The sequence below is a fragment of the Elgaria multicarinata genome, chromosome 22, assembly GCF_023053635.1.
Source record: "Elgaria multicarinata webbii isolate HBS135686 ecotype San Diego chromosome 22, rElgMul1.1.pri, whole genome shotgun sequence".
NCBI lineage: Eukaryota > Metazoa > Chordata > Lepidosauria > Squamata > Anguidae > Elgaria > Elgaria multicarinata.
Genome location: NC_086192.1, coordinates 2,020,822 through 2,047,894, shown reverse-complemented (window position 1 = coordinate 2,047,894; position 27,073 = coordinate 2,020,822). Strand labels below are relative to the sequence as shown.

Below are 27,073 nucleotides of genomic sequence, written 5' to 3'. Positions count from 1 at the left end.
CTCTAGAGGGATGCTGCCAGCCAGTGCAAACAATACTGAGCTAAATGGGCAGCTTATCTGGCTCCGTGTTAAGATCACTTCCTTTATTCCGACAAAGGCCTTCAGCTGTGATTTCCTGGATGGGATTTACGAATGGGCCCCCTTTTTCCAGCAGATGTCCTCAGTCATTCAAGGAAACGAGATGTACTGGGCTGGCACACGTGCTCTGCTATTCCCACATGCACACATGCCAGGTCTCCCCATCTCTGCCCCAAACTTGGCTGCACTTAGACTCCTGCCTCCAATTTGCACCCCCAGGTGTCATTAAAGCGGGGAGACCAGCCTGGCTCTGCGTGCATCACCCAGCACGGGAGAAGCTAAGCTTCCCCCCTCCCTGCCAGGAGGAACACGCAGCGCTGACGGACAGTTCTCTTGGACTGCAGGGTCTAGCCTCAGCCAGCATCCAGAAAACAGAGGGCCACTGGAAGGCAGCGCTTGCAAGAACGTTGTGGCAAGGTCCAGAGAAGGAACACCTGGAGGGAGCTGCTTTTGCCCTGTAATGACTTTTGAAACCAAGAACAGGTGCTTAAGTTTTGCTTTTTTCCTCCTCCCTCCCAATCCTTTGACCTTTTGTGCTGTGGCTTTTTGATTGTAAATCTGAAGCCAGGAACTGTCTCATTATTAATCTATGTGAGGTGCTCTGAAGAGCGGGGTCAAAATAATGTCAATCAATCAATCCAACCAGACACTCCCTTTAACCACCCAGCTAGTGAATCCTCTGAATGGAACCTCCATAATTCAGGGCAGTAGACCTGTATAAACAATGGGGTAGATGGGTTGTTACCGCTTGTGGGCTCTGGAAGCATCTGGCTGACCACGATGGAAACAGGACACTGGGTTAAGCCAACCTTGGGCCTGAACCCAGCTGTGCTAACAAGCCAAGGTTTGTTAACCAAGAACAACCCAAGGAAGAGAACCCATGATTTGCTACTGGGTTCCGAACCGTGGGTTGTTCACCATGGTTTGTTATCGTGGCTAAGTTCAGGTTAACACATTAACCCACAATTCAACAGCAATCCACGGTTCAACAGCCACCCGCAATCAACCCATATTTCTGCTTGTCGTGTCGTGTGAACCAGGTCCATGTGAGCAAGGGTCTGACTCCATAGAAGGCCACTTCCTCAGTGGCTCCGGGCTTTTCCTGACACCGTGGCACACTCGATAGAACCTCCCCGACCAGGCACAGTCTATCTTCCGACGCCAAGGGCACAAGAGAGCACAGCAACCCAGCTCTGTCAGAAGCGGCAGGGAGGCTGGACTGGATGGCCCCCGGGGGAGGGGGTTGACCCTTCTGCCCCCCCCCCCCGGCAGCTGCCTTCAAAACGCCTGGGGGTGGGTGCCCTCCTCCTCTCCCTCTCCCTCTGCCTGGCCTCCCTCCTCAGCGCCTGCCTGGGCCTCTCGGGACGCAGCCGCTCATCCCCTGGGGGGAGGGGGCGCCCCTTCCCCTCGCAGCTGTTGCCCCCCTCCCTCGCTGAGAGGGCGGGGGCAAGCGCCGGCGACCTGAGATGATGGTGGCAGCGGCGGCGGCGGCGGCGGCGGCAGCTGCTCCTCCAGCCGCAGCCGGCCCCCTGCGCCAGGCGCTGTGTGCCAGCCCGCCCCGCCGGACGCAGCAGCACGAGGCGCCTGCGGAGCTCCGGGGAGAGGCCACGAGACGGAGACCCCCCCCCCACCCTCCCCGCTTCCCCTCCGGCCTCCGCCCGCCCGGGGAAAGCGGTAAGGCCCCGCAGCCCGCCCCCCCCCCCCCGGCCCCGCGCGCCCTTGGAGACCTGGGCGCAGAGGCGTAAAATGGAGGGCGCGGGGTCCCCCCTCCCCACCCCCAAACCCAAACCCGCCCGCCCCTTCGCGGATGGCCCATTTCCTGGGCAGTCTGGAAGAAGGGATGTCCTGCTCCGAGTCAGCCCCCTCCCCAGCTTCAAATCCCCCCTCCCCCCGCCGCCCCCCAATCCAGAGCCGCTGCAGAAGGAGGCTATATTAGGAAAGTGACCTCTGGGTTGCATTGCAGCGCCTCGCCTCGCCTCGCCTCGCGCCTTCTATAGCCGCCGCCGCAGCGCCGGGGAGGAGTTCCGAGCCCTCCTTCGCCTCGGGCCCATTGAGAAGTTGGACCCCCCGCCCCCACCGCTGCCCAGGAGGAAGGGGAAGCGACACCACCACCACCCCGGCTTAAGAACAGGGATCGGGAGGTTCTCCAAACTTGGCGCAAAGAGACGCTTTCCTGGATTTGATTGTTTCCTGAGCGTTCGCACGACCAGGTGAATGCGTGTGCGTTTTCTCTGCATGATTCCAGGATGCGGGCTCACGTGTGTGTGTGTTGCATGACCCAGGGGACGTGTGTGTGTGCGCGCTTGCGTATGTGACTCCTTCCCTAACCCAGATGTTTGGGACTTCAACTCCCATCAGCCCCAGCCAGCAAGGCCAAGGGACAGAAATGCCCAGAGATGTCGCCACAAGCCTCTGGAAGATCCCAGCTTGGGGAAGCCTGCCCTGTACCCTAGTGTAGTCTCTCCCCCAGATGTCCTCCAAATCTTTTGGACTACAGCATCCATCACCTGTGATGGTTGGCCATGCTGGCTGTGGCCGACAGGAGATGTAGTCCGACACATGTTGGAGAAGGCTGCCTTAGTGTAACTAAGTTTCAGTAGGTGTGACTGAAATCATTCTTCTCTGTTTAATCCTAGCTCTGTTGATGATAGACTGTAAGCCCCTCAGGGCAGAGGCTTAGTCCTCTTGTATCCTTTAATGAATCCAGTGCTGGCGCTGTACAAATAGTGGCTGTGCGTAGATGCGGGTTCGAGAGAGTAGTGAGTGGACGTGGAGGAAATTAGACGTATTGGGGCTTGTGTGTGCCTTTGTGACATTTGGGTTTGCGTATGTCTGAGGGTGCACACTCCAGGCTCGGAACCCGGGACGGGGCATACCCGGAGGGTGATCTTTTGTGTAGGCACGTTCGATCTTGCATAGGGAGAGGGGGACATTTCTTCTTCCTCTTTCTGAGACCGGAACTTCTCAGGGGTCACCCGAGGATTGGCGCGCAGTTCGGGGCGGACAAAAAGGACTCCTTGGTGCACCTGATGTATGGAATTCTCATTCCGCAGCGGCCATTAGTCCACTGGGCTAGACTTCCCAGACTCGGAGGCCCTTGGCTGAGTAGACGGCGATTTAAAAAGCTTAGATAAATCCAGGAGAGAGTGCTCCATCAACGTGAGCTGGGGCTGCTTCATAGAGCTTCCCTATGCAGCAGCAGTCTGTCTTGGAACACCAGGTGCGGCGGTTCCTTGCCTCGTTTTGAGCTTCCGAGACGTATCCGGCTGGCCGGGTGCTGTTGGCACGCCCAGCCCCAGCTGCTGTGGATCTAGCAAAGCGATGTGCTTCGTAGTGACGTTCAAACTCCTTTATTTAGGACCAGGCGTGTGTTACGCCCAGGTGCAATTCGGTCGTTTTAGCCTCCGGACTTATTGGGGGTCCCTTTAGGATGGTGACATGTATTACAAGGCTTCCTTCAAAATGTGGGAAGCCAGCCCTGCAGTGTTGGACGGCTCGCTTCTGCCCAGCGAGGCTCTAGACATCTCCCCCAAACTGCTACGTTTTTGGCACCACCATGGCATCATGAGGGCACAGTAGGTATTTAGCCACTCAGAGTATCGAGGTGTAGGGATCCTAGTTCAAATCTCGGCGTGCTGCGGATTTACCAAGTCACGGTAGGACGGCCCGCAATCTCTCTTCTAACCTCAAGTCCTCCCTTCTGTGACATGGGGATGGTAACGCTAGCCTACCTTTCAGGGCTGTTGTTGCAAGGGTGACCAAAATAACGCCCATGGAGGCATTTTGAACACCCCAAAAGCACATCTGCAAATGCCAAGCGGGATGGGGCTTAAGAAGAGAGCGAAGTCGTAGCCGAGGCAAAGTTTGCTGCCTTTGTGAAGTGAGGCTGCCGGTCAAGAAACTTGACGTTCCTTAAAATGCAGCTCTCTGCCCCGAGGAGCATACAAGGAAGCTAAAATTCGACCAGTACGGAGGAGCTTCAGTTCTTTCAGTTCTTTCCATTTCACCTGGGAGGAAATATAACAGTACCCCTCCTCCAAATAATTATTTTGCTGCGTTTACATGGGCTAATTCGTGGCCCTGAGTCTGGCTTTTCTCGATGCCACGTTGGGACTGAAAAGGCAGCATTTCAGATCCCTCCCTCTAAGAGCCGTCTCGCCTGCTGAGTGCCGACAGCATTAGAGCAAAAACTGGGGAGAGGGGAAGCAAGAGGGAGGAGTTGGCCGCTGGCCACGCCAGCCGGGGATGATGGGAGTTGTGTTCCAACACATCTGGAGGGCACCGGGTTGGGCAAGGCTGACGTATGGCAACATTTTGTTGCAGTCCTAGCACGTTCTGTGACTCCCCCGCTGATCTCTCTTTTTTCCCTGCGTTCTCCCCACGTCCCCCAAAGAATCTCTCCGCCATGAGCCGCCGGGTGGTGCGTCAAAGCAAGTTCCGGCACGTCTTTGGGCAGCCGGTCAAGGCGGACCAGATGTACGAGGACATCCGGGTCTCCAAGGTGACGTGGGACAGCTCCTTCTGCGCTGTCAACCCCAAGTTCATCGCCATCATTGTGGAGTCGGGAGGCGGAGGCGCCTTCATGGTGCTGCCTCTATCCAAGGTACGGGGGGGCAGCGGGGGGGGCTTCCCTTCTTCTTGCTGGGTGGGCGACGTTTAAGAGGAGGGCTGCGACGGCACCGACCTCACCCAGAAGGCCTTGCCTGGCACGCCCTTCTCAAGCCTGAGGAAAGGGTAAACCCAACACAACCTCCCCCCTGTACGTGAGGGAACAAGGCTAAGGGCTTTGGAAAATATTGTTGAGGTACTGAGCTGCAGGTGCATGGTTAGATGTTTTTACACTGTGTAATATAGCAGGTAATAAATCCGAGCTGACGCATGGTTTGTGGTAACAGAAGTTTATTGAAATTTAACAGATCTTTAGTATTTCAAGAGGCAGCTGGACAACCCTCTGTCAGAGATGCTTTAGGGTGGATTCCTGCACTGAGCAGGGGGTTGGACTCGATGGCCTTGTAGGCCCCTTCCAACTCTGCTATTCGATAATTCTATTTCAATTTGGATCCAACCTGCTTATTTTTATACTTATAACAACAATCCCAAGTCCCTTAAAATTCTATCTCTTCTTACTCCTCACACCAAACACTCTCACGAAGCACAAGCCAGACTAAAAACTCCCAGACTAAAACTCCCACTCAAACCAAACTAAACTCACAATCCCCTCAGCCAACCTATTTATACTCCTTCCTCCCCCTCTCTCACCGCATCACTGGCCACGCCCACTCAGTCAAACATTCCGCGCTCACTGGACATACAAATCCAGACATACCTAAGGGACAGAAAGGTGGGTATTGCCACAAGGGCGGTGGCCGTTTTTAGAGTAAAAGCAATCACAAGCCTTTTTAAAAAAAACATTCAAAGCACTTTGCATTGATTATCTTTTACAACAACCCAGCGAGGTAGGATAGCAGTCTTCCGCCAGCACACAGACAGGGGAGGAGACCTCTGACTGAGTTCACATTGCACTGTATTATTTATTTATTTAAAAACATTTGTATCCCGCCCTATAGCATTAAGTTCTCAGAGCGGCATACAGATAAAAGCATACAGTATAAAACAATAAATATGCACAGTTAAAAGCAAATTAAACCATGAACCAAGTTAAAACAATATATAATTTAAAAGCAGTAAAAGCTTTTAATGTATCACCTCAGCCATCAGGTGAAGGGCTAGCGTGTCACTCCTTGCGTGTAGAAGGCTAGTGGGTCAGGGGGAAGGTTAAGCTAGTTTTCCTGTGTCTGGGCTGTACCACTTCAGACATCAAGTGGAGAGCTAGTGATTGTAGAAGGCTAGTGTGTCAATCCCTGTTTATAGAAGCTTAGGGTGTCAGGGAGAGAGAAGCTAAGCTAGCTTCCCACATTTTGGGGTTAACCTGATTTACTTTTTGTATGGAGGCGTATTCTGTCCTGTGAGCCTTCACCTGGCATCTGAAGTGATACAGCCCCACCCCGACTTGACCACCTCGGTAAGACCTGCCACCTGCCAAATGACGAAATGCTCCCTTTCGAGGTGAACCACGAAGATGCTTAATAAGCCCCTCTCCATCTTCTCTGGGGCGGGTGGGGGTGGACGGAGGGGCCTTTCTTCACTCCCTGGGCCCCGCTCCACCTCCTCTTCCTAAAGCTATTCTTTGGAAGAACACCCCTCCCAGTAGGCAACCCTGCCCTTTAACGTTCTCCTGCTGGTTTTGATCTCTTCCCCTACGGCCCTGGTGTGGCTGGAGGCTCAGTGGGGTGGGGTAGGGGTCCCAGCTGCCTTCGTGGGGGTCTTGTGTGTGGCTGTGATGGAAGAGCCACCATCTGCCAGTTCTTCATTCCTGGGGGACGATTTTCCTCTCGGCTAGACCTTTGTGCCTGGGGATGGTGTTACCATAGCAATGGGTAGCCCACTCCTCAGTGTCCAGACCTCAGGCCTTCCACTGGAAGGGGGTCCGAGGAGGTCTTTTGCTTGGAGAAAAGGGGATGAAACTCAACCCTGTTGTGCTCCCCTACAGTTGGACAGCATTTATTTATTTATTTTTATTTAAGGATTTTTATGCCGCCATTCAGCCAAAAAAGGCTCTCACAGCGGCTTACAAAAGTATTTCTTGACATGGGGGGGAGGGGCGTGGAGGAGGAGGTGGATGGGATGGCCGCTGTCCCGGGGTAAAGCACGGCGTCCGTATTATCAGGACAGAGCGGGGGCGCTATTAAATTTGAAGTCTTTAAAAAAATCCAGAGGCCTGAAATGAGCCTTTGGAGTTACTGACCAATTTAAAACATTTCCGGTTCATTCATTGCTCCTTTCTTCCTCCAATAGACGAGATAAAGACGTTTCCGGATTGTTAAGTTTTCACTTACGGGGGGCCTTTTGGAGATAACAAATATGTGTGTGAGAAAGAGAAGGAAAAAGAAAGAAAGCGTTTATTACTTAATTGGAAGTTGACACATTGGCCTGGTTCACACGGAACGACGACCCAGAGTACGGGTTGAGAATGGGTTGTTTGCTGAATTGTGGGTTGATGTTATGTGCAAACCTACACTATGGTTTAAATATGAGTTGTTAAGAATGAACAACCCAGAGTTCACAACCTAACAACAAGCCATGGGTTCTCTTCCTGGGTTGTTCGTGGTTAGCAACCCGTAGTTAAAACACAGGGCAAAGTTTGTACGTAATGACGTCCCGTGGTTTCAGTGGTTCTGTTCAGACAACACGCTAAGCCATGGTTAGGCCGCTAACCCTTTTGCAGCACATGGTCAGTGAGCGTGTTTAAATCGTGGTTCTGTAGCCACCATAGTTAGGAATGGTTCACATGACACGCTTAACCACCATGGCTTAGTGTGTCATCTGAACAGGGTAAATGATAATCCATACCCAACTCATGCTCTGGGTTATTATTGTGTTAGATATTAATGCTCTACCGTCATTAATATCTAACTATTTTCGTTCTGTAGTAGGGAATAGGGCTGCCCCCCTCCGCATTCCTTATTACAGAACGAAAACAGATTTTTAAAAAGACGTAGTAAAATATCTTCTTCACTGGATTCCTTCCAATTAAGCTTTGGTTCATAAATCTACCGCTTAAACATTGCAAAGCTCCCAGAGTCCTTTTGCATAACGCTGGAGGGGAAGAGATGTCACCGCTTTCAAAACGAGCCAAGGGGAAATATTCCTGAATATATTTTTTTAATTTCTTAAGAATATTGATCTCCTGCCTTTCTAGTTACAACTCAAACCAGCTAAGGGGGAAGCCTTAAAAAGGCAGGTCATGTCCTCACCTGAGCAAGCTGCAAAAGGGGATGATGAAAAAGAGAACTGTGACAGAAGAGGGAGAAATACAGAGTTAGATGTTGAAATGAGCGGGCGGGGGTGGGTGGGGTTGGACTCGATGGCCTTGTAGGCCCCTTCTAACTCTACTATTCTATGATTCTATGAAATTAACCCAACTAACAGGCCAAAGTTGCATCAAGATTTTACAAAACGTTCAGGACAAGGAGGAAGCCAAGCAGGGTTCCTGAGGCAAGGAGTTCCAAAGGATTGGCTCTCCCGCTGAGAGAGCCCTCTGGCCTGTTCCAATCACCACTCCTTGGATGGGGACAGGATATGCAAAAGAGCGTAGCAAAGGGGCAGAACAGGACATGCAAAAGAGCGTAGCAAAGGGGCAGAACAGGATAGGATGAGACGGTCCTCCTCTAACTCTCCTTGTCACAAACCGTTTTAAAAAATTTGAGGTGATAACTAATGTTTTAAATTGAGCATGGAAACGGACCCTTGGCCATTGCAGCTCATGTAGAAGAGGGATGTATTTTCGACCCCAGCCACTACTGGAATCCGGCCCCCGGGAGCTTCTTTGATATGTAATCCGGCCCTTGGTCTAAAAGAGGGTCAATGTCCTAAAAACACACCAAAAAAAAACCCTTCTCTGATCTCTTTTAAAACTCGCCGCTGCTCTTTATACTAGTTGAAGTTTCTGGATGTGACTAAAGCAACTGCGTGGGCTTTAATGTTCCCATGGCGCATCAACCCAATCATGGCAAAAGTATTGAGGGCCGCCCCGCCTGGAAACAGGGAGACAGGTGTGGATCTAGGAGCTAAAAGAAGATAACTTTAAACTAGAATGGGGGGGAAATGCTCGTTTCTGTAGCTTTGCTCCTGCCTCGCTCCAGCCTCCCCTGTCTTTCTCCTTACTGTTGCACTACTCAGCAGCTTCGCCGCTACGCACCTCGATGGTCTTGCCTTTGTCCAAATCCTCTCACCGCCACCCCCGTGACACCCCACTCAGGCCAAGTATGCCCACGGTGGCTGAAAGACAGACTGGAGCAGTTGGCCGGGCCGGGGACAGCTCTCCGCTCACAATAACAAATGACTCACTTGGGGAACAATTAAAGTGATGGCAGGAAGTCGGAGGGTCTCTTTTTCCACAGCTCGGGTTTCCAGCTGGGCTGTTTACCGAGCGAGCGGTGCACGAAGCGCGTGAGGATGGGGCGGAGCGTCCCGAGACTCCCTCAAGGTCGCGCTCCCAAAATGGGAACCCGGGGGCCCTTGTGACGTCTCCCCTCCCCACCATGGTTCAAGCCCCTTGTGACGTCTCCCCTCCCCACCATGGTCAGCAGGGAGCGATGCGGCACAGCTACGCCTGTTGCGTTCAGATGCCCCCCCCACCTACCCCCCCCCATCCCTGAACTTCCTGGCTTTCGCTGCTTGGCGTAAACCTGTGTTTTTCACAGTTCTGTTTCCAGGGGATCTCTGGGCGCATCCTTGCAAGCCAGAGGTGTTGGATCCCTGCCATCCTGAAGGCCAAATTCCATTTCGGAGACGCTCAAAATCTTCAAAAACGCCAAATTCCATTTCAGAGACACTCAAATCTTCAAAAAGGGCAAAAAGGAGGAACCTGAGAACTACAGACCAGTCAGTCTGACATCCATCCCTGGGAAAATTCTGGAGCAGATTATAAAGAAGTCAATCTGTAAACACCTTGAAATCAATGCAGTGATTACTAGAAGCCAACATGGATTTGTCAAGAACAAGTCCTGTCAGACTAATTTGATCTCATTTTTTGATCGGGTAACCTCCCTTGTGGACCGTGGGAATGCTGTGGACGTAATGTATCTTGATTTCAGCAAAGCTTTTGACAAAGTACCACATGATATTCTGATTAACAAACTAGCTAAAAGTGGGCTATTAGGTGGATTCACAGTTGGCTACAGAATCGGACTCAAAGAGTACTTATCAATGGAACCTTCTCAAACTGGGGAGAGGCAACGAGTGGGGTACTGCAGGGCTCAGTCCTGGGCCCAGTGCTCTTCAACATTTTTATTAATGATTTGGACGAGGAGGTGCAAGGAATGCTTATCAAATTTGCAGATGACACCAAATTGGGTGGGATAGCTAATACCCTGGAAGACAGAAACAAACTTCAAAGTGATCTTGATAGGCTGGAGCGCTGGGCTGAAAACAACAGAATGAAATTTAATAGGGATAAATGCCAAGTTCTACATCTAGGAAATAGAAACCAAATGCACAGTTACAAGATGGGGGATACTTGGCTCAGCAATACTACAAACGAGAAGGATCTTGGAATTGTTGTAGATCGCAAGCTGAATATGAGCCAACAGTGTGATATGGCTGCAAGAAAGGCAAATGCTATTTTGGGCTGCATTAATAGAAGGATAGCTTCCAAATCGCGTGACGTACTGGTTCCTCTCTATTCGGCCCTGGTTAGGCCTCATCTAGAGTATTGCGTCCAGTTCTGGGCTCCACAATTCAAGAAGGACGCAGTGGAGCGTGTTCAGAGGAGGGCAACCAGGATGATCAGGGGTCTGGAAAGCCCTATGAAGAGAGACTGAAAGAACTGGGCATGTTTAGCCTGGAGAAGAGAAGATGGAGGGGAGACATGAGAGCACTCTTCAAATACTTAAAACGTTGTCACCCAGAGGAGGGCCAGGATCTCTTTACACAGAGGAGGGCCAGGATCTCTTCTCGATCCTCCCAGAGTGCAGGTCACGGAATAACGGGCTCAAGTTAAAGGAAGCCAGATTCCGGCTGGACATCAGGAAAAACTTCCTGACTGTTAGAGCAGTCAGACAATGGAATCAGTTGCCTAGGGAGGTTGTGGGATCTCCCACACTAGAGGCTTTCAAGAGGCAGCTGGACAACCATCTGTCAGGGATGCTTTAGGGTGGATTCCTGCATTGAGCAGGGTGTTGGACTAGATGGCCTTGTAGGACCGTTCCAACTCTGCTATTCTATGATTCATGGAGTGGGCGTGGCAAAAGGGGTGTAGCCAAAATACCGGCCTATTTTAGCTCTTGCTGCCGGTATCTAAACTTTAGGAGACACATTTCAACCTTCTAGAATGAAGGGGGAAAAAACCTGTACAAAAGCTGGGAAATCACCCAAAGGTTCTGGGAAAGGGGCGTGGCCAAGGGTAGGGGGCATGGCTACCAGGCAAAGCAGGTGAGACCCCAAGAGGGCCGGACTTGTCTCTCCTGGGCTTGTAATTCCCACTCCTGTGTAATATGCACACCATGCACACCAAACCGAATGTGCAAATTTGTAAGGAAGGTTCATTGAAGATCATGCTTCTGATATTTTTAAATTGCGTTTTTATCCTCTCCTCGCATTCTCCAAAAAACTTGGGGCAGTGTCCAGTTCAATTTATCCTCACAACAATCCTGTGAAATAGGTTAGGCTGAGGAAGAAAGGGTGGATTGGTTACCCTCGTAACCAGTCCCAACACTTTATAATTTATCATGAACATACCTCTGGTGCATCTCCAGGTTTCCATCTCTTGTTGGTGCTTTCTCTTCAGCTGCCCTTTACTCTAACCCCTGAACCACACTGTCCATTTTCTCTTTGCTCTTTTCCCACCGGACAATTTCCTCATGTCCTGCTCCGTTCTCGTTGGCCTCCCTCCTGTATGAATCCTCCCTTCTGGCTCTCTGAATGTTGATGAAGCGATGAATTGAATCCTCATGAAATCTGTGGAAGTCCAGCAAATACCTCCGAAGGCAGGGATACAGTTCAAAATGACCTGGATAGAATAAGAAACTGGACTGAAACATAACAGGATGAAAATGCAAAGTTTGGCAGTTCAGGAAAAAAAAACTACAAATCAAGTGTGCCGTTACAGGATGGGAGGTTGGCAGCAGTACGTGTGAATAGGGTGCTGAGTTAGTCACCGATCACAAGAAGACTGTGAGCCAGCCGTGTGACACAGCTACAGAAAAGGCAAATGTGATTTTAAGCAGCCCGAATCAAGCCCTAGTTTTCAAGTCACTCGAAGTGATGGTTCTGCTTTCTTCTGCACAGGTCAGAGCTCACAATGTGGTACTCAGTTCTAGGTGCTGCACTTTTCAGCGGAAAGAGGGCCATGTCTTGTTCCCCGCTACTCCAGAGGGCAGCACTAGGTCTGGCAGGCTTATTACAGGAGGGTAGATTTCGGTTGAACATTAGGCGAAACGTCTTGACAGTAAGAGCAGTGTGAAAATGGGACCAAGGTCCTGGAGGGTTGGCAGGCTCTTCCTCGTTGGAGGCCTTTGAGCCAAGCAGGCGTTTATTGGAGATCCTTTAGCTCTGGATGCCCTGTAAGGAATAAGGCTGGACTAGATTGCCTCTGAGGTCTCCTGCCAACTCCATGTATAGATGCCCTTTGTCCTGCCTGAGAAACATTCCATGGCCTGACGCCACCTTGCGCAACGAGGCAGATAACCTTTCAGAATTTGGCCTGCTTTTGTGGGGATTACCCTTCCCGGAAATTATCTGTGTCTGTGTTTGTGTTTACAGACCGGTCGTGTGGACAAAAACATCCCCTTGGTAACCGGGCATACGGCCCCTGTGCTGGACATTGACTGGTGCCCCCACAATGACAACGTCCTCGCCAGTGCCTCCGAGGACACGACAGTCATGGTAAGTGACGGCCACGGTCAGCGATGGTCCCGGTAAGTGCCAGTCCTGTTAGGTTATGGTCCAGGGAAGTGATGTCATGGTACGTGATGGGCACGGTAAGCGATGGTCATGGCAAGTGACGGCCACGGTAAGTGATGGTCATGGTACATGATGGCAATGATAAGCAACAGTTATGGTAAGCGGCGGTCACAGTAAGTGATAGTCATGGAAAGTGGTGGTGCCAGTGGATGAAAAGCAGGGGGTGCTGGGATGTTCAGAGCTTTGGAGATCCCCCTTTTTTTTTAGAGAGAAGATTGAGTTAAATTGGAGACAGGTGTAGGGCTTGTCTGTGTATTCCTCATCAATTTGGACACCCAATACTTGACGCTGGCGGTATAGCATTTATTTATTTATTTATTTATTTATTATTTAGAATATTTATATACCGCTCCTCATTGAAAAAAATTCGGAGCGGTGTACAAGGTAAAATTAAAATAAAAACAGAATAAAACAGTTAAAACAAAATTTTAAAAGAAGCAAAAACAGAAATCCAAGGCTGCATGTTCAAGAAAGGCTTCTTGGAATAAAGATGTTTTCAGGAGGCGCCGAAAGGAGTACAAGGTTGGAGCCTGTCTGACCTCCAGAGGCAGGGAATTCCACAGGAGGGGGGCCACCACGCTGAAGGCTCTGCCCCTGGTGGATTCCAATCGGAGGATGGATCTAGGTGGATCCACCAGGAGCAGGCCCTCGGAGGACCTCAGTGACCGGGCAGGTTGGTAAGGGAGAAGGCGCTCTCTCAGGTATGGAAGATGGTGTAGAAAAGGCTGGTTGTGGTTCTTTTTGTATGTTCTTATTTTATTTAGAAATTTAGATTGGATACTTTTGTGTCTATTCTCTGTTGCTTTTTCTGATCTAAGCTGCATCCAGTTTGCATTCAGAAAGAAAAGTGACATTACAAGTTGCTAAAATCAAGCAATCAGTCAATTCTTGGGGGAAAGGCACTAGCCGTATGTTGTGGGGGGCTGTGAGGGGCCTGATCCCCTCGGGAATATTCCAAGTTCCTTCCTTGAACTTTTAGCTTTTGTTAAAAACCAAACCGAACCCACAGTGGGGTGATACTAACCAAAACATCATGCAAGAGTAAGCAAGCTTTTGGGATTGTCTCCTTTATGATATTCACATCACAAAGTCTTCAGTAGCATTTTGAAAATTTAAATGATGCGGATTCAAGTCATTTTGGTTAGTCCCAATAAAAGGTATTTCCTGACTGAAGATTTTGCATTCCTCCACCCACTCACTGTACCAACACATATGCTTTCGGTAGAGTTGTATCTTTTATTTTAGGTGACCTTCTAGCTCTATCGTTGTCATTGTTATAGTGGCCGAGCTATGTATCAGCAAGTCCCCAGTTCAAATCTTGTCTCTACCGTGAATTTATGGGATGACCTTATGCAAGCTGCTCACTCTGAGCCTCACTCCCCTCGCCTGCCCGTCTGCAGGATAGGCGATCAAATTCTGACTTCCCTTACATCTCTGGAGGAGTCACAACACAGGGACAGTTTTTAGCAATACAGGACTAAGGAAGAAAGACATGGCCAGTTGATATTTTGATCCTGAATGAATTGTGCTTCTATTTCCCCTTCTGGCCAAGGAGAATGAAGACACCTGGATAATTGCCAAATGCTTGATACATGGGTGATGAATATAATAATAATAATAATAATAATAATAATAATAATAATAATAATAATAATAATATAATTAATAATAACAACAACAACTCCTCTCTAGGCAGTTCACAAGAACTGCAAACCACCAATGCAAGATAATAAAAACAGAATACAAAATCTTTAACACGCAACATATAAAAACCATTTGAACAGCTAAATCAGCTACAGGCGTTTGGATGTAAATGTGCCAAATTTGGTGCGTTTAAGATTTCTTGCTCTTTCCGCCCCGAAACACACACCCCCCCACCGCCTCCCAACCAAACCAGACCGGGAAGGTTCCCCTTTAAATCACTGGAAGAGGGTAGCCGGGCCGTTTATAGCCACGCTGCTTGGGCCTAGAGCTGGCAGCCGCCTCCTGGGGTATGATGCAGCATTTTCTGGCTAAGAATAGCTCTGTGCGCAACGACTCAGCACCTAAGAATAGTTGGTTCTTTGCCGTTGCTGGACAGTGGACGGGAGGGGGGGGGAGAAAAGGGGGAGATGTACCTCCCTGAACCCACCACCTCTTTTGCAAGGGCAAATGCTGAGATATCTCATGAAGAGCACTCTGCAGAAAACAGTTTTAGGTTGCAAAATAATTTTAGGGCGCACGTTTAGATGGAAAAAAAGTCTCACAATGCCTCGCGTGCCCCAGCCAGCCACGTGAGAGTTGTAGGACTTTTTTTCCTGCCTGAGCATGCGTAGGATTGCGCCCTAAAACTATATTGCTTTATCTACATTTCTGCTTTGCCCTGCAAGGAACTCAGGGCAGCGTAGGTGAATTTTCCTCCTTCTGCCCCGCCATGATATCCTCACAACAACCTTGCGACGTTGCTTAGGCCGAGAGAGAGAGAGAGAGAGAGAGACTCACCTGAAGTCACGTGGCTGAGCAGGGAAAGCTTCGGCTCTTGGGTGGTGTAGAAATATAATAAATAAATAAAGGATCTCTCTCCAAAGCACCTTTTTGGTGCCAGGTCAAGGATTTCTTCTACTCCCTGGCATTTGACGCCTTTTTAACGGATTTTATAGTGGATTATTTGACACTGTTTATACATTCTATGGTGTGACCACACTTCAAATACTGTGTACAGTTCTGGTCACTGCAAAAGAAAAGCTATTGTAGAGCTGGAAAAAGTGCAGAAAAGGGCAACTAAAATAATCAAGGGGGCTGGAGCATCTCCCCTAGGAGGGAAGGTTACAACAGCTGGGATTGTTTAGCTTGGGAAAAAGGAGGCTGAGGGGAGACAGGATAGAGGTGCGCCAAATTATGCCTGGAGAGGGAGACATTTTTCTCCCTTTCTCATAATATTAGGAACCTAACGGGGGAGCTGAACAGTGAGAGAGTCAGGGCAGGTAAAAGGAAGGACGTCTTCACACAGCGCAGAGTTGAACTATGGAATTCACTGCCACAAGATGTGGTGATGGCCACCCATTTGGATGGCTTTCAAAGGGGGTTGGATAAATTCCTGGAGGAGGAGAAGGCAATCAATGGCTACGAGCCCTGATGGCTATGTGCTCCCTCCAGTATCCAAGGCAGTGTGCACCAGTTGCTGGGGAACATGGGCGGGAGGGTGCTGTTGCACGTGTCCTGCTTGTGGGTCCCTGGCTGAAGGCTGGTTGGTCACTGTGTAAACACAGTGCTGGACTAGATGGACCCTCGGTCTGATCCAGCCTCAGAGCACTTCTGATGTTTTAATGCACCTATGCTTTGCATTGTCCAAATGACTGACTCTTTTTCCCGGCAGGTTTGGCAAATCCCAGACTATACCCCCTTCCGGAATATGACAGAGCCAATCGTCACCCTGGAAGGGCACTCAAAACGTGTGGGCATTTTGACCTGGCATCCGACTGCTCGTAACGTCCTTCTCAGCGCAGGTAAGCCTCCTTCTTCACCCTGCCTGGAGAGAGAAGGGAATACACCTGGACCAATCCTTTTGCCTCGAGTTCCCCCCACCTCACTTTCTCTGGGATCAGTCCTTCCCCGTTGCAAAGGCTAAGCGACTAGGTAGCTCAGACTCTTGGCTCCGAGGTCAGAGTATCAAATTTGGACTATTCTATGGCCGCCCCGGACTCTTTCTAGGGACCATAGGTTTGCTCTCTGAATCTAGCATCACCATCTTGCTTTTTTTCCTCTTCCCTCCGTGTGTCTTTTCCTCATGTGTTGCATCATTTGAAATTGGAAGCCCGAGGGTAGGAAATGTCTAAATATTAATTCTTGTAAGCTGCTCTGAGAGTCTTTTGGGTGAAGAACACGGTAAAAATTATTTGAATGAATGAATGAACGAAAGATAAATGTTTACATCATATCATTTTTAAGGGTACAATCCTAGGCATGTTTAAACAGAAAAAAAGGGTCTGGCTGGGGAATGCCAGGAGTTGCAGGACATTTTTCAGTTGAAACATTTATTTATTTTGTTTGTTTATTATACATATTTATATAACACATTAATATTAAAGTATCTCGAAGCGGTTCACAGGCAGTATTAAGAATCACATTTAAATAGAATATGAGAACACCACAAAAAGCAATTTCAGCTAAAACGACAGAAGAAATACATTTAAAAGAACGGCAGTAAAAGCAATTTTTAAAAAATGCAATAACAATGCAAACCATGCATAAGGCTGCAGCCTAAAACACATGAGGTGCGCTTTAATTTTTCTCCTTCAAACGTTTCAGGGCAAATACTTGAAATGTAACTGGACTCAAAAAGACTTAACACGGAGTTGTTTTTGTAGCTTCGTTTGCTAAACACAAGTAAAAATAAACATGTTCAATTCAACCACTCTTTAGGCTAATTTGCTAATTAACCACTCTTTAGGCTAATTTGCTAAACTAATTTGCGTGGGGCAATTTGCATTGGGAAATTTTTCATTTGCATCTGAAAAATTTCTGATGCAACTGAATTTCCCCCCCAACGTAAATTCTCCTGTGCAAATTAGCTTAATTGCTGTAGGAAAACTTTGGGCCAATCGCCAGCTCTCAGCCTAACCATGAAATGGAGAGGTGGATCAGGGCCATGTCAGCCTCCCAGAACTCCTTGCAAGGGAGTGGGGGCGCACACAGCAGGGCAGGGATGGACTAAGAAATAAGGACTGAAATGTATCAATAGCTCCATACGGACTACACAATGTACCAATGAGTCAGCACATCCCATCTCCCCGCCCGTTTTTGGAGCCCAAAAAAATAAAGTTAAGAATCCGAAGCGGCATCCAAGATGCAATCTGTGGGATGCGACGGTTCCCCGCCGTCTAACTGGCCGGCCGACGTCCCCTTTGCTGCTTCCTGAGCCCCTCCCACTTTGCTCCCTTCAGGGGGGGACAACATGATCATCCTGTGGAACGTGGGCACCGGGGAGGCGCTCCTGACCCTGGACGATTTGCACTCGGACCTCATCTACAACGTCTGCTGGAACCACAACGGCAGCCTCTTCGTCACCACCTGCAAGGACAAGCGCCTGCGTGTCATCGACCCCCGTCAGCACCTGGTTGTGGCAGTGAGTAACTTCCGGGCCGGCGCCCTCCCCCTCTGCAGCCCAGCATGTGGGGGGGGGCAGACTCCCTCCCTTTCGCCCCCTGCCTGCCTGCCTTTCCCTGTGTGCTCTCCCTGCCCTGTGGCAGAGCCCTGATTACAAATACCGCAGAAGCTTAGAGCCAGGACTGGCGCCAAGATTCGGCATGATAGGGCATTTGCCGAGGGCCCACGCCCCAGCAGGGGCCCACAGGCAGGTCCCCCTGGAGCTGCTGCTCCTCCTCTTCGCTGTGGCAGGCTGCTTGTCCGCCTGCCCCTCGCTCTGGCCCGGACAACGGAGGTGGCGGGCGAGAAGAAGGAGCAGGAGACGCCGCGGCCTCCTGGCCCCCTGCCTCTGCGTGTGCCAAACAAGCAGGCGGCGGCAGTGATGAGGAAGAGGAGGAGGAGCCAGAGCAGCTGGTGAGCATGGTGTCAAGAAGGTCGACTCACGGAGGGAGGGCCCCCGCAGAGCGTGTCTTGCCCAAGCTCTCCCCCCCCCCTCCGAAAATGGAGAGCCGGCACTGGTCTGAGCCACCTAGAAGTCTCACTTTTGGCCCCGAAACCCCCTGTTCCAGATTTCTGTCGGAAGCAGGGGGTATTGCTTGCCACTGAAAAGATTCAGGCGGCCAAACCCATAAGGATACACATCTGCATAAAATTTACATATGCTAATTTTTTTGAAAAAGAAAAATCCACATATGCAAATTTAAGATTTCTTTTCCTTCCACTGGAAGCAAAGCCAGGCAATTAATTTCTCTCCCCAAATCATCTTCAATAAAACAGATTGCAAAATGAATTTGTGTACCCTGCTCCAGATAATTGCAAATCAATAGTTCCTCTTCAGCTGCAATTAATTTGCAGTCTCTCTCTCTCTCTCTTCCTCCTCCTGTTTCTCTTTCTCTCTTGGAGGAACATTGCCCCCAGCCCTTTGCAGTTAAGCTTAGAAGCAAAGCTCAGCTCCATGTGTGCCAGCATGTGGGGAGGAGTGGGTTAAACCTCCTCCCCCATTTTTAATCCCCCTTTAAAAGAACCCCCCCCCCACCCGCATGGCAATTAAGGTAAGAAAGAAATCTTTCATTGGCATTTATTTATTTATTTATTTATTTATTGCATTTTTATACCGCCCAATAGCTGAAGCTCCCCGGGCGGTTCACAAAAATTAATGGACTCTCTGGGCTCTGGATCACAGATCTGGGCCGCTGGGAAATAGATTTGGGGTCAGGACCCCATTAGCCCAGGCTTAGCAACGCCCTTGGTTGGAAAAGTCACTCTGGTGTCCAGACGTCGTGCCTGTTTTGATGCTCATAGACGTCCCCTTTACAGGGACCCGGATGCTCTGGCATTGGCCTCTGGCCTGTAGAGGACACGGAATAATGGGCTCAAGTTACAGGAAGCCAGATTCTGGCTGGGCATCAGGAAAAATTTCCTGACTGTTAGAGCAGTACGACAATGGAACCAATGACCTAGGGAAGTTGTGGGCTCTCCCACCCTAGAGGCATTCAAGAGGCAGCTGGACAGCCATCTGTCACGGATGCTTTAAGGTGGATTGTTGTCACACAGAGGAGGGCCAGGATCTCTTCTCGATCCTCCCAGAGTGCAGGACACGGAATAACGGGCTCAAGATAAAGGAAGCCAGATTCCAGCTGGACATCAGTAAAAACTTCCTGTTAGAGCAGTACGACAATGGAATCAGTTGCCTGGTGAGGTTGTGGCCTCTCCCACACGAGAGGCCTTCAAGAGGCAGCTGGACAAGCATCTGTCAGGGATCCTTTAGGGTGAATTCCTGCATTGAGCAGGGGGTTGGACTCGATGGCCTTGTAGGCCCCTTCTAACTCTGCTATTCTGTGATGCAGATGTGGTTTATTCATTTCCCGATCTCCTTTCCTCCTCAGAATTTCGGTGTCTCTGCCGGGCAACTGACCTGTACTAACGCTTTACCTTGTGTGTGTGTGTGTGCGTATTTCTGTTTGGCCTTAACCCGCTAACCCGTTACCGCCAGGAGAAATGCAAGCCGCACGAGGGAGCCCGCCCCGTCCGGGCTATCTTTATGGCCGACGGCAAAGTCTTCACCACCGGCTTTAGCAAGATGAGCGAGCGGCAGCTGGCACTTTGGGATTTGGTACGGCTCGGGACCCTGCGGAGGGGCGGGGGATGGGGGTGGAAGGCAGCATGGGGGCGTATGTGCGTATGTGTGAGCCGTCTGGACCCTCTGTATCCACAGAAGGAGAGGAGGAATGGAAAATATCGGTGGAGAGCAGATTCAAATCCAGATCCCAATGCCTGTTCGTTGGGGGACAACAACGCCAGCTTCCCCCCCCCCACTTTTTTAGAAAACTTTCCTTGACTGTTCCCCTGGAGTCAATTTAAACTCGCCACAGGCAACCAAGCGAACCAGCCTGGCCTAGATAGTGCTGCAACAGACACATGTTCCATAGAGAGGTGGGCGGAAACTATTTTTTTTCCATTCTATTTTATTAATTTATAAATTTACAAGTTGCTTTTCTATCTAAAAACCCCCCTCACAAAGTCACTTGTAATTCAAACTTAACATCAATTTTAAAACCATTTTTTAAAAACATTAAAAGTTCTAGAATTTACTGTGAATTTTTAATAACAACGCTGTACCAGCGGCTGTTTCTCCATTTTGCCACTTAGGGGCGCACCTGTAAGGAAGAGCGCCCCCCCAAGGGATTACTGGGAGCTGGCACTTCGCAGTGACTTTTCTCCCCTTATTAAAAAAAAGGAAGTAAAATTGGATTGTGTCCATTTGCCATTCGTCAGGGAATAGTTCCCCAATCACAAAGTCTCTCCACCTTTCTTCCCTCCCTTCTCTCTCTTCCTGCCTCCGTCTCCACCTGGGTAACTCTTTCTTTCCCCCGCCTGACCAGGAGAGGTTTGCACCCCACGAAGGAATGAGGCCCATGCGGGCCGTCTTCACCCGCGACGGACTCATCTTCACCACGGGTTTTACGCGCATGAGCCAGCGGGAGCTGGGCTTGTGGGATCCGGTAGCCTAGGCAGCATGGTGTGCCGTGTCCCTGAACCCTCTGCCCCACTCGGGGGGCGGGGGACCTGGTACCTTAGCAGGGATGCATCTGGGGGTCACGGCAGGTCAACGCAGCCACTGAATTCGAACGGGGTGCCTCCCATTTTGATGCACCCGGGGCAAGTGTAGTGTACATGCACACACTTCCAAGAAAGCCAGAGATTCCAAGGCATGCATGCTTACACTTTGCAACTTCTGTCCTCTTTGATCCTCCCCATAAGATAATACAGGCATGCCCTCATAAAGGGTGCTTTACGGTAAGTTGATTGCTGTCCCTGTACTCGCTGGGAGACGCAGTCCCCCGGAGATCCAGTAGGTTAGTCTAAGTTGTCGTCGGGACTTCATCCCGAATCATGCCTTGCGGGGGAGTCCAATTGGCCGCATTCCCTGTAATAGAAAGACTGAATCTTGATCAGTGCGCCAAGTTGCATTTTGAAGAAGCACTCAGAGGCTGCCTTTCAGAGGTGGGCGGGGCTAGCAGCCACAGGGGCGGGGCTAGCAGCCACAGGGGCGGGCCCCCAAATACCAGCGCATTTTAACATCAAGATCTTGCCACTGGTAACTAAGCCCAAGGGGGCGGGGGCATTTCAAGACTTTAGAACAGATGGAAATAGCGTAAATCCTGGAAAACATGAATGGTTTTTTGGGAAAGGCGACGTGGCCATATAATCTGAGGCTCTCTACTCCTGACACACACACACACACACACACACACACACACACACACACACTCCACCAGAAAATGCTGACTTCCCAGAGTCCTGGAGTGATGTAGGTTTCCGGGGGGCATGGAGATGGGGAGCTACCCTTCCCCTTGCATGCTGGGTGTGCAGTGTTTCTAAGGGTGCAAAGCCCAGAAATTGAGAGTTGCAAAACAGCAGGCGTGGCCCCTCAGTAGGAATGGACACACCTGCCCAGATGCGTTTGGCGTGTGCTCAGAGGCGCCCTCTCCTTCAACCCCTTCTGGGTCTGAGCGTCAGGATCCCTGGAAGAGCAGTGAAGACGAGGGTGGGGTTAAGAATGCATGAAGAGAGGAGAAAGGTCGTTGGGTGTCAGGGGCTGGGTCAGACTAGATGCCCTTTGGGGTGCCTTGCAACTCCATCAGGGGTATGCAAGAGAGGCTGGCAGCTCGGATGTCAATGGGGCAGCAAATCTGCTCCGGGTTTCAGTCTTTAGGGTTCTGACTGGTTCTGACTGAAACCTGGAGCGTCTTCGCTGCCCCACTGACATCAGAGCCACCAGTCTCCGCTGCTTTAAAGCAGCCATGGGGCACCTCTTCTTTCTCCTCCGGCCTGCCCATGTGGGCGTGGGGCAGCCAAGCTCTAGGGGTGGGGTGGGGGTGGGGGTGTTTGCTGTGCCGAGCGCTGTGCCCTCTGTACCCTGAGCCCTGTCTTCCTTGTCCCCACAGAAGAATTTTGAGGAGCCCGTTGCCCTGCAGGAGATGGACACCAGCAATGGGGTGCTCCTGCCCTTCTACGACCCCGATTCCAGCATAGTCTACCTGTGCGGCAAGGTAAAAGCGGGGCCTCCCATCGGCTGAGAAGCCGGTTGCCATCTGGCCCCCTCCCATCCCTGAATTGTTTCTGCCCCCACTGGCCATTTATTTGATCTGCTACGGAGCCTTTTAAGGATCAGTGCTGGAGTTCACTCGTTTCCTCTTTCCACCTCATCCCTTTTTTCCTCTTGTGCTAATGCGTAACATTTCGATAGTACTTACAAATGTTCAAAGTGCTTGTTGTGTGCTATCTAGTTGCAGCCTTCAGGACAAGCCTGTGATGTATGCCTTTGTTATCATCCCCACACTGCCAACATCAGGGACAGCGTGGTGGTGGTTTGAGGCTTAGAGGGAGCGGCTTGCCTAAGGCCACCTAGTTATTTCACGGCAGAAGCGAAATTTGAACTGAAGGCTCCTCAACTCCGAGTAGTCTCTTAGCCATAGCAATAACTCCTTGTGTCGTTTGTTAGATCGGTCTTCACCAACCAGCTACTCTGCTGATGTGTTGGACTACGACCCCCATCTTTCCCAGAAAGCTATGGCTGAGCTAGCTGGGGACAGTGGGAGTAGTAGTCCAGCACATCTGGAGGGTGCCTGTTTGGGAAAGGCTGGTCTTGAGCTCCTTGGAGGAAGGATGAAAAAAAAAAGTATTATTATTATTATTATTATTATTATTATTATTATTATTATTATTAATAATAATAATAATTTATGAATAATAATAATTAATAGCAATTATAATGAACAATGCTTAATTATTAATTAGTGTTAATTCTGCATTAATAAATGTTAATTGTTATTACTTATTAATAATAATTAATTATTATCGATAAGAATTATCATTGTTCTGATTTTTCAACATGGGGAAAGCTCAGCCCAGCTTCTGGGTAAAAATGATGCCGGCCCTTCCCCCCCTCCTACTCCACCCTGAAGTGTGACATTCATGCCAGTTAAAATAATAATAATATATATTTTCAAAGTTGCCCAGTGTTGCCTCCCATCCCAGTCTCATGCTTCCGTGCAGGGGGACAGCAGCATCCGCTACTTTGAGATTACAGACGAGGCCCCCTACGTCCACTACCTGAGCACCTACAGCAGCAAGGAACCCCAACGCGGCATGGGTTTCATGCCCAAGAGAGGGCTGGATGTCAGCAAATGCGAAATCGCCAGGTAAGGCTCCAACCCTGAGAGGGCGGCATAGCTTGGCGCCGGAATCTGGTTCGGAACTCCCCGGGGCTGCCTATATGTCTTCAAAGCTGTGCGGTGGCTGCGAATTGGCGCTGCGTCAGTTACATGATGCAGCCACAGATTTGCAGCTACCGTGGGGCTTTACAGTGAAGCTGCGTGGTTAAAAAGATGGGGACTTACCCTGACTTTTTCATTGGGAGCGAGGTCACCCCGGCTCTTCCGCCGTCGGTGGTTGATCGGGGCAGGGAGGGGGGTCCGGGCGGATGGCGACCCACGAATGGTTGCTGGAAACCAGGGAGAGACCGGGTGTGTGTGGGGCTGCAGTATCCGAATGACTGCTGGAAACTGCACACTCCGTCCTTGGCATGGGGATTACCCAGCGCAACCCCGCAGGAGCAAAACTGCGGGGTTTAGGGGGAACATGGCACCAACGCAGTGCAGTCAAGGCAGCCCCCGCCGTCGAGGAAGGAGGCACAATCCTCTGTGGTATATCTGGAATTTCCTGGAGCCAGGGCAAGGCTCATCTTCCAGAAAGGAGACCGTCTCTGTGATCACTCCTTTTAATATCAAACTTGGCTGGTGAGTGCCGACAGGGGCAACTGAGAAATGAGAGGAAGATTACAGCACGCTCAGCAGTAGTCCAGAATGTGCACAGAAGTCTCCGGTGATGGCCTTACTGTTGGAGCAGGGGGACAGGGGCATGCGCATGCACCTGTCCCATATCCTGACCCCCGTATGTGCCCCCTTTCTTCTCACCCCACCCCCACTAGATTTTACAAGCTGCACGAACGCAAATGCGAGCCCATTGTCATGACCGTTCCGCGAAAGGTGAGTCGTTCAGAGCATCTTGGCGTGTCTACAAGAAACCCCGGGGTGGTGGAGAGAGGAGACCCCCTAACCGTTTGACTTCCCTCCTCCGTTCCTTTCCTGCTTCACGTAGCATTGCTCACCAACCCAACGGCGCAAACGTTCTACACACGACCCCAAGGAAACCCCTCTGCGCGCCGCACTGTAGTCTAAAAACAACAAGAGCGCCATCTGCTGGCCATTCAAGGCACTGCCCCGAAACCTCCTTCAAGGCACTTGTGTGTCGTTCAGCTAGTGTCCACACAATGCGCCTTTCTCTTGCATTTAAACTCCTTTTTGGTTGTTGCGGTTTTCGATCTTCTCTTTTGGTGCTCCTGTTTTTATGGTGGAGCGAGGCAGCGTTTGTCTGCGACAGCCTTTCAACCCCGACCAGCATGCCTAATGGTCATGGGCGAGGGGCGTTCCTTCATTTATGAGTCACCCTATAACCGAAGCCCTCAGGCCGATGTACATTATAAAAGTGAAAATGAAAGCAGTGATAAAACCACGTAATAAAACACAATAAAATCTGTTTTTTGAAAGCAGCAAAGGTTCAGCATTGAAAGGCGCAAGCCTATGCAAGTTTAGACAGTAAAAAAAAGTTCTATAACGCCCCATGGTTGGGGAACGCCGGGAGTTGTAGGACTTTTTTTACTGTCTGAACATGCATGGGATTGCACTCTGAAAGAGATAACTAAGCAGCCAAACACCCACCCACCCCACAAAAAAAATCAACAAGGCAGAACCCTCATTGCAGAGTTTGGAGGCCACTGCAGAAAAGGCCCCGCGCATGTGTGGCCACCCACCGAAGCTCAATTTGTGGGCGCTCAGCGCTATCCCACTGCTGGGAAAAAATAGCCAAAACAAAGCAGCTGATTGTGGGCTGAGGAGAAGATGGCTGAAGAGTGGTCCCTGCTGATGTGGTACAGTCCTACCTGATCTGGACTTCTCTTCCTGTTTTGGGCAGTCTGACCTCTTCCAAGACGACTTGTATCCTGACACGCCGGGCCCTGAGCCAGCGCTAGAGGCCGACGAATGGTTGTCTGGGAAGGACGCGGACCCCATCCTGGTTTCGCTGCGGGACGGCTACGTGCCGGTCAAGAACCGCGAGCTCAAGGTCACCAAGAAGAATATCCTAGACAGCAAACCCCCAACAGGGCCACGGCGCAGCCAATCCAGTTGCGACTCTAATTTTTCTGTGAGTTTGTGTTCGCTCACCGGATATGTGTTTGTGGATGAGGGTGGTGGTAGGATAAACTGGATTGCTCTCTGCACCTGTAGCTCCTCCTGGTGGCAGCTCAGGAAAGAACCACAAAATGCTCTTCAAGGCACTTTAATGCTGTTCAGTTTACTCCAAAGCACTTCTGCTGGTAATGAGGTGTTGATGGTTGTGGAGGGTATTTTAAGGGGCCATTTACGGTGCTTTAATGGCTGTGGGTAAAGCGGGGTAGGGAAAATCTCTTTAAAATCCTTGGACTTTGCTCTCCCAACAAAGATTTTGGGCTTACGTGCGGGCCGGCCTGGTGGAGAAGCGAACTTGAGGAGCCATTTTTGCACCCGTTTGACATCTGGCAGAACTTTGGGGTTCTGTTTCAAAGGCTTTTAATTTTCAAAAATTGCAGGTTTTACTTTTGGAAATTGAATTAGATTGGTATATTTTATTAAAAACAACAGCAATAATAAACACATGACGAACCTTACGGCATTGATGTAAAACACCCACTTCTAAAATAAACCCCCATGATTTGCATCTTTGAATCCAAATTGGTTTAGGAGAGTTAGCGCCAGAATTTCCCCAAAATGCTTTTTGGCTCTGTTGGCAAGAGGAGAAAGCCCTGGTGCTGGGGTGTTTGGGTCAGGGCGGATCTGGATCACTGAGGCCAAAATGGATCTGGATTACTGAGGCCAATAAAGTTTTGTTGCATAGCTCCGTTTCGATTTGCTTCACCCTCCAATTTTGGCTTTTGACCGATCGGTTTCCCCTTTTTTGGGCCCGTGGACATTTTGGCCTTTATAACATAGGAGCACCTCTGTACCCTGTTGAAATGTAGGTGTGGGGGCTCCGATCCGGCTCAGGTGGCCACGCCCCTTTCCACAGCCCACCCTTTGTTTGATGTTTTCTGGCTTTGGCGCACCACCCCCCTTCTAAAACATTTAAATGCTTCTCCTAAGGCTGAGTTCTCGGCGGGAAGAACGTCAAGCTAAAATACAGCCATATTTTTGCCCCGCCCCATTGCCTTTAGCTCCTCCCACCTCCGGAACGTGGTCCCCGAGAGCTTATCTGAAATTTGGCCTGTGAGCCGAACACTCTTCCGCACCCCTGATCTACACGGTGGCTGTCCGCGAGGCAGGCCACGGAGATCGGGGGGTTGAGGAAGGAGCCCGTGCGGGCAGCGAGGACAGGTGGCCGTTGGGAAATGTTTCTGCGAGCCTTTGCCTCCTGCCACCACCAGGCCTAGAAACTTTACAAGACAAAAAGGAAGGAAGAGCGGGGATTTTGGGGGGAGAAGCTTGAGCGAGAAGAACAGGGGAGGGGAAGTGAGGAAGAGCTACTGTCGGTCTTCTAACCTGCCTCTCTCTCCCTCTTTCTCTTGGTGCCCGGTTCCCCACAGCGTACGGCCCTGGAGGAACTCTTGGAGGAGATCCGGTCCCTGCGGCAAACTGTCCAAGCCCACGAGAAGCGCATCTCCGACCTGGAAAACACCCTCTGCGAGTTCGCCAATGGGACAGACTAGCATTGGACTGGACGCCCTCCTCCGGGGACCTGGCCTGGGCCTGGG

At 50.3% G+C, this 27,073-nt stretch overlaps 1 protein-coding gene across 1 annotated transcript; it reads left to right on the top strand.

Annotated features, from left to right (window-relative positions):
* Positions 1-2,189: 2,189 nt before the first annotated feature.
* CORO6 (coronin 6) lies at positions 2,190-27,073 on the top strand. The gene is made up of 11 exons (XM_063146668.1): positions 2,190-2,288; positions 4,472-4,681; positions 12,400-12,522; positions 15,956-16,085; positions 17,523-17,704; positions 20,607-20,726; positions 22,173-22,277; positions 23,284-23,429; positions 24,218-24,275; positions 25,261-25,491; positions 26,906-27,073. Exons 2-11 carry the CDS (start codon positions 4,484-4,486, stop codon positions 27,026-27,028), a joined length of 1,416 nt encoding a protein of 471 aa, XP_063002738.1. The 5' UTR covers positions 2,190-2,288; positions 4,472-4,483; the 3' UTR covers positions 27,029-27,073.